Source organism: Pezoporus wallicus, unplaced genomic scaffold (assembly GCF_028554395.1).
Source record: "Pezoporus wallicus isolate ANWC-B61680 ecotype Strahan unplaced genomic scaffold, APGP_CSIRO_Pwel_v1 contig_642, whole genome shotgun sequence".
Taxonomy (NCBI): domain Eukaryota; kingdom Metazoa; phylum Chordata; class Aves; order Psittaciformes; family Psittacidae; genus Pezoporus; species Pezoporus wallicus.
In genome coordinates this window covers 634,981-649,199 of record NW_026637470.1, presented here as the reverse complement: position 1 = coordinate 649,199, position 14,219 = coordinate 634,981, and the positions used below count along the sequence as shown (strand labels likewise).

At 34.6% G+C, this 14,219-nt stretch overlaps 1 protein-coding gene across 3 annotated transcripts in view; it reads left to right on the top strand.

The window, feature by feature from the left end:
* The window catches only part of TBC1D19 (TBC1 domain family member 19), a 49,453-nt gene that overhangs the window by 18,176 nt on the left and 17,058 nt on the right, over window positions 1-14,219 (top strand). For all 3 annotated transcript variants that reach the window (XM_057405591.1, XM_057405590.1, XM_057405588.1), the window contains 7 exons: window positions 1,660-1,734; window positions 2,613-2,676; window positions 3,393-3,439; window positions 3,930-4,040; window positions 4,879-4,951; window positions 5,845-5,883; window positions 8,425-8,537. In XM_057405591.1, coding sequence (XP_057261574.1) covers window positions 1,660-1,734; window positions 2,613-2,676; window positions 3,393-3,439; window positions 3,930-4,040; window positions 4,879-4,951; window positions 5,845-5,883; window positions 8,425-8,537 — 522 coding nt within the window. The remainder of the gene's footprint in view (window positions 1-1,659; window positions 1,735-2,612; window positions 2,677-3,392; window positions 3,440-3,929; window positions 4,041-4,878; window positions 4,952-5,844; window positions 5,884-8,424; window positions 8,538-14,219) is intronic.

Below are 14,219 nucleotides of genomic sequence, written 5' to 3'. Positions count from 1 at the left end.
TTTCAGAATCAGGACAATCAGCCACTGGAATAGTATCCCCAGGGAAGTGGTGGATTCCCCAGTGTTGGACACCTTTGAGATTCAGCTGGACGGGGTGCTGGGATATCTAATCTGGACTGTGCTTGTGCCAGGAAAGGTTGGACCAGGTGATCCTTGAAGTCCCTTCCAACCTGGTTTTCTGTGATTCTGTGACTGATCTTGATTATTTCAGTTTGTTTTTTGAACTGCGTCTAACACTTCTGTATTCTCTCTTTGTTTCCATTTTCTTAAACTGTATGGTTGAGCAGTCTTTCTGCTCTGTTGCTTCTCATTTCTTTCAGCAACAAAACCACTTTTCAGCAAAAATAGGATACTGTAAATGCTCTGCACCATCCCTCCCTGAGAGAATAGCCAATTTATTTAACTGCAGCATTTGGAAGGCATTTGAACACAATAATTCAGTTAAAATATTGTACAGAATATTATAGAAATACTGCAATTTGAAAAACATTCCTTACAGTTGAAACTCAAACCTGCTTTGTTTATGCAAGAGAAGGTGAAGGAATGAAATTTTTATCAAAAGATAGGTATTTCATTTGATGGAAAAAGTCATGGGAGGGCCTTGTAAATGAAAACTAAAACGAAACAGTTACAGACAAGATCTAATTTTTACTTTTTTACTGAACGTTTGAACATCTGCCCTTCATTCACTTCCTGTTTAATAAACTGCAGCCTCTTTTGGACAGAACTTTAAGTTTGAGGAACATGTGGTTAGACCGTAACTAACTGCTGTAGAATTTGCGTCTAAAGCAAATCACAAATAATAAATAGAGGTAAATGACATTAAGAGGAGTCTTTGCATTCATTTGATTGAGGCCTGACTCATGGTCCACAGAAAACTTAATTAAATATGCAACCCACCAGTAGCGCTATAATCACGGAAGCAAAATCCTAAGTAAGTCTGTTGACAAGGAAGTCAGTCCTAGTTGGCATTAACTTCAGAGGAATTAGCCGTGGATTAGGCACCATATGGTGTGTTTGAAGTCTAATGCAGTAGTCAGAAGAACCTGGATTGCTCTTTAGGCTGTCCATTTGCTGCTGAAGTATTGTCTACTTGTGATTTTCTGTTTAGAGAACAATTTCCTGAGCATTATTTTACAAGAAATATTAAATTATGGTTTGGTTTTTTTTTTTTTTTTTTTTTTAGCTTTACAGAATACCAGATTTCTTACTTCCTTAACTTCTGAGAACATTTAAGATACCTTGTTTTTAGAAAGAATTGCACTTTCTTCAGGTTGGAAAGTGGAGAAGGTATTCTCCACAGTTGATTGTCCTGCTTATAATCATTTGAAAAATGTTGTGTGTTAATACGGAGGGAAGCTTGAGCATTAGGCATATGTCAAAACCAAATAATTGTGAAATACATGAGTTTTTGGAGATTTGAAATGTGAACAACTCAATTTTCTGCTTCTTTATTATTATGTCAATGATGTAATTTGGTTGCTCTGTTGTTTCCATATAAACAAGCATGTAAATATTCTCTTCATGGTTTTTCAGATTCAGTCAGTGATTCTTGCTAGCTTTTCTTATATATAACTTTTAAAAGTTGCTTGCTATTACGTGATAAATACAATTGGAGGAAAAAGTAATTCCATATAATTTAATTTTTGTGTTTTTTAGGGAAGCTGGGAGAAGAGAATCCTAAAAAGTCTAAACAGCATGTGCACAGAACTCGGTATCCCATTAGCACAGAAGGTAATATATTAACTTTTTGCTTCCAAACTGACAGTTTTTGGAAATTAAGCCTCATCTTGCACACTTGTAACACATGTTCATTTTACACATGGTTATTAAGAGCAGAAAGGCTGTTATCCAGGTAATTTTAATGCAGAATAATTTTGGGGGATAGTAGCTATGTTTGCAGCAGATCAATTTGGGAGAAAACGGAAGTCTATAAGTAAATCTTCCTCTGCTGTTGCAGTAATTATCCTCTTGAGGGAGCATCAGCATGTTGTAAAGCTAATTGCTATTTTTATTGTTTGTATTAGAGCGTGTTTGTGTGCAGACTCAATTGTGTAACTTCTAATTGTACAGCCTGTACACAATGGAGATATACTTTGTGTACTGGAGGAGACTATATCTGAACAGGTACTTTGGAGAGAGGTACTGATTGGTACATTGCTAATTTCAATGTCATTCATTCTGCTCTGTTTTTGTTTTTTATTAATTTAGAGACTTTAATTTTAAAGAGCATGGAATTGGGAAATAATGGAAACAAGTTTAAGGATATAGCTGTGTGTGCTTTTCATGATGGAGTTAGGGACAGGAATTTAATGGTGAAGTCCAACAGCTCAATGGAATGAGCAATAAATCTTCAATAATATGCAACTGACTACTGAACAGCCTAAAATTCATTAGTAAAAACCTGGGCTCCTTTTTTCCTTGAACTGGAACTTGGACATTCTGCAGTAGAATATACCTTCAGGCTGAGGATAATCTGTAAGCAAAATAAGTTTGTGTTGCTAGTGCAGTCTTTTTTTTTTTTTTTATGTGTTACACTAATTTATGTATTTGAAATAGGTATGGTTTTACTGATTCTATTAAAAAAAAAGTTACTTTCTTGTGCCTTTCAGAGGCCTGCAAGTGAACAGAAAGAACTGCTTAATAAATGGAATGAAATGGGAACTGATGAGCCAGGTAAGATCCACTAAATTTATGTGCATTAAATTTTTGTACATGGAAAAAACAGCATATGCATCTCATTTATCAGTCAAAGATCAATGTAATCACTTCAAGATAAACTGATTTAAATATTTTTTTCTTATTGGTAGTGTTTCATTATGCATAAATAAATATTTATTTCATTGGGTTTTTTGTTTCAAATAATTTTATTAGCTTTGAATCATCACAGAGAGGTTATGGTGTAATGCCTCTCATTAGGGATTTATACAGCTAGGGCACAGCTCCTCTTCATGTTAGCTCAGGCTAGTAGAAAGAAGGTGTTCAGAAATTTGGATAATTAAGCTCAGACATTTTATTAATAAAATACAAAAATATAATTTGCACAGAATAGTCAGTTACATCACACTTTTGGAGAGCAAGGGTAGCTGCCTTGCTGACAGCCAAGTTCCTTAAATTATTTTTGCAAAGGTACTGCTTTGTGTTGCAGCACCACCTCTGTGATGGCAAACACTTTTCATGGATCATTTATGGCTAGCCCCTATTTTTTATTTGACAGCAGTATATTTAATTTAAAAATCTGTTAAAAAAAAAAAAACCTCTTGAAAATCATCTCTCTCCCATATCTAAGAATGGTTCGATCCAAAGATTGGAATATTTGGAGAATATGTGGTGGTTGTAGCCGTGGTATCTGTGATATTGTTAATTTAATCTTTGCTCTAATCTTATTTCAGATCTAAGTCTCTTTCGCCCTGTTTATGCACCTAAAGATTTTCTTGAGGTAAGCGTTTATGAGACAATGACTCAGCCATTGACTTGGATCCATTATAGTCTTTTATGTGAAGTGGGAAAAATAATTGTTTTTCAGACAATTTGTCCTTTACAGCAAGTGAAATTTGGCATGTTTCTGACAAACTTATTTTTCTCTAAAGAGCAGTTTGGAGCTAACTTTTTACCTCCTGAGAGGTTCTCCTTCTGATTTCATAAATAATTTTACATTTTAAGTTGCAATGTTAAGCTGATAATTTGATATGTTCTGCTTTTTTATTTCATAAATTGACCTTTTTCTTTGCTCCTTAAAAGTTTGGGTTCTTTTTGATTTTGAAAATGTTGAGATACAATTTGAGAATTTGGGCCTGTATATATGATAGTTGCAGGAAATGTTTTTTTACTGAGTGAGTGTATTGTTTGTAATACTGATGATGTTAAGAAGAGTTCTGAATGTAAATTTCTAAATATACTCAAGGAATGACTGAGCTACCATTTTTAAGGTACTGATGAATCTTCGAAACCCAAATTATGAAAATGGAGACCAGCCTAGTTTCAAAAATCATCTGGGCCTAATTCAGGTTCCTCTAAAAGTTAAAGATATCCCAGAATTGGTAAGTATATTTTATCTTACAAGATTATTATTCTGTGATAATTATTTTTGCCTTGCTAATGAATAAGATTCTAAACAATAAGAAAGAATTTTAGTATAATGGTAAGTTTCTCCTTTTGAAAGTGTAAATCAATTTAAACAAGCAGTTAAAATATGGATGATAAGAAAGTTTTATGAAAAGGCATTTTTAATGAAAAATAAAACCAAACAGCAAATTACCTGCAGGTAGGAAGGTTTTTATCTTATGCCACATAGGTTTGATTTGTGCCAGAAATGTACTTCTGTATGTGTTATTCACTTACTCTTTTTTTTTTTTTCAGTGCAGCTTATCTTAATTCTAGAGTTCTGTTTAATGCTCTACAAAATCAGTAACCTGGTAATCAGTTAGCTTCTGTTTTTCTTGTCAAAGTAATTTTAAATCTCTGTTTTGTCAGATTGTGTATGAAAGAAGATGCTTGGGTATAATTGGTAAATAGGAGAGCTCTTAATGCTTCAGTGATAAGGCTCCTGATGATTTTATGCTTGTAGAAAAGCTGGCACCGGGGTTGGACAAGAGCAGAGAATTAGAGATCCTTAAGCTGATTTTTAATTGACCACTTTATTAGATCCAGGTGTAGCTCATAGTTGACATGAAAACTGGGGCCTATAGCTAAAACTAGAGTAAGAACTGATGTGAGATTCTTCTCTTTAAAAACCTGAGCTCATACTTCATATTTAGGCACTTAAAAGAGCTATTTTTGGTTTAGAAAATATTTGCATTAAGCCTTCAGAAGAAATATCTGGTGATTTAGAGAATTAAACATTGTTAATTACTGTTTTATGGTTTTGTTTCTTTTCAGAAAGAAGACTTCACTGAACTAGGCTTAAATATAGGACAGCTGGGTATTGATGATTCAGCGCAAGTGCCTCCTGGTTAGCTAATGCTGTGCTTCAGTCATTTAAATAGAACACTAATGAGTAGAATACTTTACAATTATCAAGTAATTTGTATATTTTGCCCCATAATAAACCATAAATATTTGTTCTGTAACTGTGATTGTATTTATTTTCTTAGTAAAACGTAGAAATAGAAATAATGGAAAACGTTGTAAATATGAAGGGTCAGATTTGGAGAACATGTAAAATCTTCACCTTAAGTTGAAAAACGTTAATTTCAGTGTCTTTGAAAACTTCAGGGTCAAAAGAACCAAATTGTCTGTCCAAAAATACAGAAGGTATCAAAAAATGTTAAGCCAACTAACAGATATGCATATATCATAGAATCATAGAATGGTTTGGGGTTGCAAGGGACCTTAAAGATCATCTAGTTCCAACCCCCCTACCATAGGCAGGGACACCTGCTACTGGACCAGGCTGCTCAAACTCTCTGTGGAAATATATGGAAATGTCCATATATTAATATTAAGGAGCTTTAAAAGTGCATAGTTTCTGTTGTTTTTCCATGTGTGCATTTATTCGTGTAGAAACAGGTTTGTAAATGGTCTGTCCATATCAAAATGAAAAACTCTGTAGTATCAAGTGATTTTTCATTTTAAGTGGAAAGTTACATTATTAAAAGTCTACATTCATGTAGTATAGTGCTGCTGGTATTTGAGTCCTTCAGACAAAAAATCTGTAGTATGATTCCTTCTTAGTTTTTGAAAAAGAAGACTGATGGTGATGCAGATTAATTGTTAGTGACATTAGCAGTAAAAATCAGCTGAATGTAATGGTGTGGAGTAAAATTATGAAGACCGCTACTGGCTGGAGTATCTTTATTTTTTTTTTCATTTATTCTTTGCAATTCTTTTCTATTTATTTTCTAGAGTTCTTTGAAAATGAACATGTACGTGTTGGACAGAAAGGTATGGATCTGTTTTCATCTGTAATTAACTGAGTAGTTAGGAATATATTTAGAAAATTTCTATCTGTTAAGTGTACCTCTTAGAATTTTAAGAAATTAGAGTAATATAAAGCATTCCAGCAAAACCTTTGTAATTTAGACAGAGACAGTCAGTAATACTGTTGTCATTTAGACAGAGACAGAAAAGCAAGCAATTGCAATCTACTGGTAGCTACCAGATACATGGCTCCACAGATATTTCATTAAAAATGAAATAGGAAGCATAGAGACATAACTTTATGATAATAACTTATGCCACTACTGAATTTCATTTTAAAATCAAAAGACTCTGGACTCCCTTCTCTGCACACAAAGTTCTTATTAGTGTAATGGGATTTACGCCTGTGCTTCAAAACTGTCTTTTTAATGGTTATTTGCAATCGTACAGCTTGCTAAATATTGCAGTACTTAGCCACTGTGGAAAATTCACTCATTTGTCTTTGTATATTGCTTTTCCTAAAGAAGTTTTTTTGTAGATTAAGGACTAATCTACCAAAGAAAAGAAAAGATACAAGAAATACACAAGGAATGTTTGAAATTCATCCATATCTGCACTTTACAGTCTCTTGAAATTCCTGCTAAATAATATCACCATCAAAAAAAAATGGAGTGGATACCATCCAAAAAACTCCTCCATGCCTTTTTTTTTTTTTTGTTGCAGTAACAAAACAGTGACCTTTCTTTCTTCTCCTTTTGTGGTCCTCCTTCTATCCTTCATCATCTCTTTTCTGATCCAAGAGCAACTCATTATTTTACTATCCATCTCCCTGTTCTTTTCCAGTTCTTTCAAATAAATTCCCCAACCAGACTTCCCAAGCCAGCCATTCAACTCCACAATATAATTCTCACTCCTCACCTCTTATGTGTGTGTAGAGCAGCCCCTGTTACAGATACTGTGTTAGCTTTTCCTATATGCAAAGACACAAATTTTGTAAAAATATAAGTTAAAAGTCTTGACCATAAACTGAAATCTCAGTTTATTCTGTGGGAATCTTACTGAATGCTCTGTTGGGTGTTTGTTACGACTTTGGTAGCCACTGATATATTGATTTTGTTTTTACAGTAGATGTATTGCCAAAATTGGGGAATTTTCCTTATTGTATGTAGCAAACCCCATCTTCTATATAGCAGACCTACTTCTTAATGTTTTGTGTCTCAGTAAGAAAAAAAATTAAGGTAGACACTCCTGGACACTGAGATGAATCACAGCCTTTTTCTGAGGTTTTGTGGGGAATGTAAGAGTGTTTTTAATTTTTGCCCTCTTAGTTTAGAAAGATGGGATCACACACCATCTGTGTTAGAGCTCTGCAGGTTAAACAGAAAATTGGCAGGCTTCTATTCAGTATCTAGGATGAGAAGGAAGGAGGGAGGAATCAATTAAATAGATTTATAATTCCAAACCTCAAGCCTTCAAAGTCACGACAGCACAGATACTGTGAATATTGAATTTAGTGAAATTCAGAAAAGCAAGTTGTTTCTGAGAGACTTCAAAAAAATCTGAGGATACAGATTTCAGAAGTTCTGAGTACCAGTACACCACCTACCTAATGTCTAGATAATATCACAGAAGCATTCTCAGAATTCTCTCTGTTTTGAAAGACATTTCAAGTATGAGGGTATAGTTAATCACATAACCTTGATGACAAACAGCACTTCTACTACACTGGGATAGCTAAAGATGCATGTCTTTCACGTTTATCAATTTGAATAAGGAATGAGATAATTACAGAATCATAGAACAGTTTGGGTTGGAAGGGACCTTAAAGATCGTCCAGTTCCAACCCCCTGCCATGGGTAGGGACACGTTCCACTAGACAGGTCTCTCAAAGCCCCATCCAACCTGGCAGGATGAGGCCCTTGTCGCAAGAGTAGCCTGCCTAAAGCTTCACAACAGTGACCCATCTAAATAAACCTATCAACAGCAGATTATTTGTTTTATGTTATTCTGAAGGAAAAACTAAGTCTTTGAGAAAAAAAGTGTTTAACCTCCAGAGTATGTATACCAATAGTGAGAGAACATGATAGTACATTTGAAATGGAAAATTCTTGCCCCATGGTTATCTGTGAAGATACTTGTATAATTCACATAAAAATAGAGAAGTCGAAAAACTGGAATGAGTGGCAATCTCCTATTTGAACTGAGATACCACTCATAGTTAAACAGAATTATTTTGTGGCTATATACAGCTGCTTTTTCCACTTGTTGGCAGCCTGCTAGCTGCAATTAGCTTTGATATAGTCATAGATACATACTAAGAGATAGATACTAAGTGCTATTTTATGACAGAAGGTAGTACAGTCTTGACTATTAATACCAATCGCCTCATTTCCCAGGGAACTACTTCAAAATTGCTTTGTGGAAACAGACCTTTTAGATGTTTTCTAAATGCTAATGCTTACAGCATGATAAACCAGTTTGTAAAGTAAAAATTAAAGTATTTGATAATTCAATAAACTTTGGAAGTCTTAAACATCAATTCCTTACCTGCTTTGTTTCTTACAGTTTTAGCAGAGCAAGATAGTGCTGCTGCTCAACAATATGTTCGTCAGGGATGTCCAACAGCACTCCGAGCTGATCTGTGGGCCCTCATTCTCAATATTTCTAATCAGCCAGAGGTAAGGAGCAAAGTGACGATAAAATATGAAGACCAGGTGAAAACACAGAAGTGCAAGCACATATCTTCTGGTGATCTTTTTCCAAAATAGAAATGGTTTATGGAATTGTCACAGAAATTGGTAAACATTTTATGAGAAGTATGCATTTCTGTAAAAAAACTCCATGCTGTAAAGTCTTTCACAGGTAAAGTCTTTAAGGCTTTTTTTAACAGAAACATGACCAAATACTTAGGAACAAACTATTAAATTGATCTGGCTAGCTCCTGAGGTTTTCTTGTGTGGTGCTGACTTTTTTCAGAAGGAGGCAAGATTAAAGTCCTGGAAAGAAGACTGAACCTCTGTTATCTTTGCTGAGTTTTATAAAAAGATGTGCTATACCTTTTTCCTGGTTATTTAAATCTGTTGTGATATGGTTAGGGTTGGAAGGAACCTTAAAGATACCTTGTAAATTGCTTCATATATTATTGCATATAGTCTATATAAGTACATTCTAAAAGACAAGGAAACCTGATAAGATGTGGATTGTTTTCCTACTCCCTTGTACAGCAGCAGTTTTTTATAGTACTTTGTATTTGACTCAAGTCCTCAACAATGAAATCTTTTGCGGTATCCAAAGCCATACTATAGCAAATCCATCTAATATAACTTAAAAAGTTACATCCTATCTAAATCTTTGCAGAATTGTGAATAGTTTGATGCGAGGCTTTTGTTGCAATAAAAAATAACATTCATTAATTTGCTCATGAATGTGAGAATTTTAGTGTCTCATGTCCTTTGAGGATGTAGCCATTTTCTTGTAATACCAGGGCATTTATTGGTAACAGTGCAATCATGTGATCTTGCCCTTAGAAACAAATGTAAATCTTGTTCATTGGCAGCTTACCTAAGGAGCTGAAGTTACTTGGTCTGGTTTACTTAGTTTATTCCTTTCTAAAAAATAAAATAAGTTTTTGTTTTTAGTAAAGTTTGAATTATCTGTAGAAGAAAGAGCTATTGAAATAATGAAATACTATACATCTTACTAAAGATGTTCAACACTAGATTTAAGTTATTTTTAATTATCAGGACAGCTTGAATTTTGGAAGTCTTTCTGAGAGCAGGAATATGAGAGGTGTGAAATCGATGTTGGTTACATCTCATGTATTTATATTCTGTTAATCTGTGCATACTGTAAGAGCATTTTCATTTTAATGTGGAAAATGAAATAACTGAATAAAAAAGCACCGGATATTCTGTTTGGATTAGTGAAAGTCAAGATAATAATCAGAAAGATGATAAAATATTCTGTGTTCACGTAAAGCATGGGTTGTTACGGAAATAGATTTATTAAAACCCATTTCCTTGAAATTCACATGGACAATTTTCAAGTTACCTTTTGTAAAGAGGACCAAGCCATGTCTGTCTATTAATATATTTGCCAGCCACTCCATTATTTCCTTTAGAAGTTAACTCTAGTTTATAGTTGTTTTTAATATATGTTTATACTATGCCTGAAGAGTGAATATTTTAGATGTTCTCAAAAGGTTAGTCTGCTGTGAGTTTATTAACTCCGTTTACTCTCAGGTAACATAGAGAACAGTATGCTAATTGATCACAAGGTAATTTATCTCCAACTTACTGCAAGGATGCATGCGTACAATTGTGTCAGGGCAGCTATTACTTTCTCGTTGACATAATATTTTACGTTGAGATAACTTTCTACGCACTTAGCGAATGATACTTGTGAACTATAGATTAAGAAGAAAAAGTTGTATACACATCCAGTATTCTGAGATGTGGTGCAGTAGGCAGTCTCCTTTAGGAGACATTTTGCAGGGTCCAGAGCCTTGGGAGTGAACTGAGTGAACTGTGTGCAGGGAGTTACTGGTGAAGCAGTATTTTGTGATGATACTGAAACAACCCTGGAAAGATGAGGATAAGTGGGTGGAAAATGTTAATAATAACATCAAGAGAAAGTGGTAAGTAAGGATGGATGAAGTGATGCTGACTGAAAAATTGTCACTGCTTTGAGATTGTTGAAATAAAGGATTGGGAAAGGGTAAAATGCAAAATCAACCCTCCCTTGCAAAAGAGAACAGAAATTATCAAGTCTATGGACAAGATATCCTGTGTTGGAGTAATTCATCTAAGCTGGTGATGTAAGTGCATATGAATGTTTTTCTGTCATATTAAACTGAGACTGTATCTTCTAATGCAACAGCTATTGGAGCTTCTTATCTTATTTTCCAGGACTATTTTTGCATAGTATAGTATAGTATTTGTTATCCTGGGCTCTAAGCTACAGTTGTTTTAATTGACTTTGAGTACTAAAAAAATAAATGCACTAAAAGGATAGGCTTCCTGACTGAGACCTAGGAGACTGCCCATGGATCAGGCAGGAGAGCACACTGATTACTATAGCTATAAGTTGGATGTCTATAGTTCATTTTAAACATTGCATTTATTAGCATTTCATAGAGGTAAGGCTGTAACTAGTGCCAGAATACTAACACCCCGAGACATTCTTGCATATGCTGAATACACGGCTTTATTTTTTGTAAAGTATAGCAAAGCAGTTTTCGTATACATGTAGCTGCTTTATGATCTACTGTATTTCATATAGACTTTATTGATTTATCTAACATTTCTCTACCTCTTGTGTACTGTTTTCTCTGTTGGAGTTGAATCATGTGGTTGCAGAGATTTCCTGCTGTAATATTTCTGATTTGCAGTTCAGGTCTATTCCATTTATAGTTGTATGAATCTATAACTCATAAGGACTGTGAATTTTCTTTCTGTAATGTAAAACGTTATGAGGGTTTGGTATGGGCAGCGTGGTGTTTATTAGCATCCAATATTGTTTGGAAAATTTTGTTCAGTAAAGCTCAACCTCTGTATAAAGCTAATATAGAGCCAAGCAAGGGACAATATTAGCAATCTCGCATCGCAATCATAAAAATGATAAACTGTAAGCTCTATATGCAGGTTTTTTTAGAAATGTATAAACACATTGCCTGACAATGAATTGTTGGTTTTCATTTGTAATGATACCTTTTAGAGGAATCATGTTAAAAGAAAATTTTGAAGGTTGCAAAGTCAAACATTTAAAAGCCAAACAGTGTCACTGTTAATATTGTCTCTGCAACCAGTGGAATTTGCTGTGTATATATGCATTTTAGTGTACAATCTTGAGTCATACAGTCATAGATTTTTCATGGAGAAAATCCACCTTATTCATTGCACAAAATGGGTGGCACACACTTACTGAGAATGTTTAATTTCTTTTCCCTTCTGTTTCCTATGATTTATTCACTGCATGCTCTTCAAGCATTGCTAAAAAACCAAAGTTGTTCATTATCTCATAGGCTTTTTTTCCCTTCTAGTTTTTTTTTTTTTAATAGGTTGAAAATAAATCCTAATTCTGAAAATTCCAGTGTGCAAAAATGAGTGTGCTGTTTTACTGCAGCTTTTACTGAATGTAACTTCCTAGGTTTGAAAAGTTTAATAAATAGGCAAGGTGGCAGGTCCATAATGGAGCATTGTGTAATTCTGTGCCTTATCAGGTTTTTTAGGTTAGGATCAGTAGCCTAAGGTACCCACTGTACTATTGAAACAGCAGAGAAAGCCAGTAGCAATAATGTACTGTTATCTTTGACTGGAGAAGAATGTACTTTACAAGTAGATTTCATGGGTGTATGGTAAAAGGAGAATAAGCTTTGGATCCTTTTCAAGGATTTGCCGGGAGGAAATTTCTTTAACTCTTTTGTCCATTATCTCTTTGTTTAATCTGGCTAGTTTTTGTTTTGTCCTTGTTTCTGGCACTTCTGTTCCAAAATCTACAGCTCACCTAATTAATGCTGGTTGCCATTTTTTAGGCTTCATCCAGTTCCTACAAATCTTAGTGCCTTCTTTCTAGACTCCTGAGTGTCAGTCTTTCTTCACATTCCTTCAATGTGAAGAAATGGATGCTGCACTCATCCATGTCTTGAATTAGATTTGAGAGGCAAGTATAGATAGTGCAATTGCATGACAAGGGTGACCTAGGAATCAATCATGAGCTGCCTGTAGTTCAAAAGTGAGTGTGCAGCTCCAGTGCCAAGGATTTCATGACAGGCCACAGCTGTGCCTACCCAGAAGATGCTGAGTGATCAAAACCTTAATTTCAGAGAAGGTGAATCACCAGACTGTGCTTAAACTAGCTTCGCTGTGTACTGGTGAAAGATACTCTTGTCTCTTGCCTGTGCGCTGCTTTCAGAGTTCCCTTTTCCTTATGCTCTCAGGTGGACACAGTATGAGGGGTTTGGGTAGGAACTGTGGTATGTGGCTTTGCAAGGTCAAGAGGGCTAAGCACTGCAGTACTGAAAGCTACAGTCCTTATAAAAATGCAACATGTTTTTAAAAAGGAAAAAGTTTACAAATCAAGGTTATGTTAAAATTTGGCAGGCAGAGGAGAAAGGTTGAGTTGGATGAAAATGCTAAGAATTTTTTTTTTATAAATTTAATTAAATTCTTAGCTAATTTTAGGCTAAGAAAGGTACCATATTTTTGGACACTACTGAAAAATGCAGCCAATAAAATAGTAAAATGCGACCTGAATCTTTTTTGCAGCCTGAGTGAAGCTTTTAGAAAGTGAGAAAAACTGATCACAGAGAGAGTCATGTGACTTGAAAGTAAATCTGTGACCAGTCCTGTTTATGCTTCAGATATAAGGAAGAAATTATTAATACAGCATGAATCTCAAGCCTCATGTCTTACTAAGAGGCATGGGCAAGATCCTCTTGTAGGCAACTTACGGCTGAAAAAAGCCTGGCATGATTCCTAAGCCCAGACTTTTATTTTGCATCACAATAATCACAATTTAAGAGAAAATGAATGATGAGTACCGAGTTAAAACATTTAGTCCTAGAATGGTTATGACTGGTTTTGCCTTACAAGTCACTTTTTAGTGATTTCTGATTTGTTTCCCAAACTTCTTCTTGTCAGTTCTAGTTCAGGTGCACAGCTTGTCCTTCTGGTCTTTTCACTAAATTACTGAACTCTTAAAATATTTAAGTATTGTTTTACTCTGCTAATATTTGCAATGTAAATTTGCTATTAATTTTTTCAGGGCAGTTTTGAGTTGTGTTTGAAATTTTAGTTCATGCTGAAATTAAAAAGCAGCAGCAAACGGTGTTTGATTTTCTCAGTAATGACCAAATTGCCATAGTGGGGTTTTGTAAGAGTGAAGGAGAAACTGACGATTACTTCTGAAAAAAGAAAAGTTGATGAGCTGTTGACCCTTTTCATTTAAGATCATATCAACTGAGTTATAAAGAGCTTGCATTCAGTTTCTGGGAGTTGCTGAAGAATCTGAGCCCAATTGTTGTCTCTTTTAAGACAGTGCCCAAAATATCATGTTGCTTATTCTTACCACCTTTTTAATTACTTAAAATATTTACCCCAACTGAAACAAATTGAGGAAAATTGGGAAGGAGATATATTTCTGAAACTGTGCATACTATTGGTTAAGTAATTCAAATCTCTGTTCTCAGATAGTATTTGTCCATATTCTTACAAGTAGGTTGTTTTCTAAAATCAGTACACAAGGTAGGAAATTAAAAGTTTCTACACTGTAACTTTATGAAAGCAAAAATATATGTTACAAAATGTATTAAATGCGTGTGTCATTCTGGATTAACAAATAGCAAATCCTGTGTTCTGGTT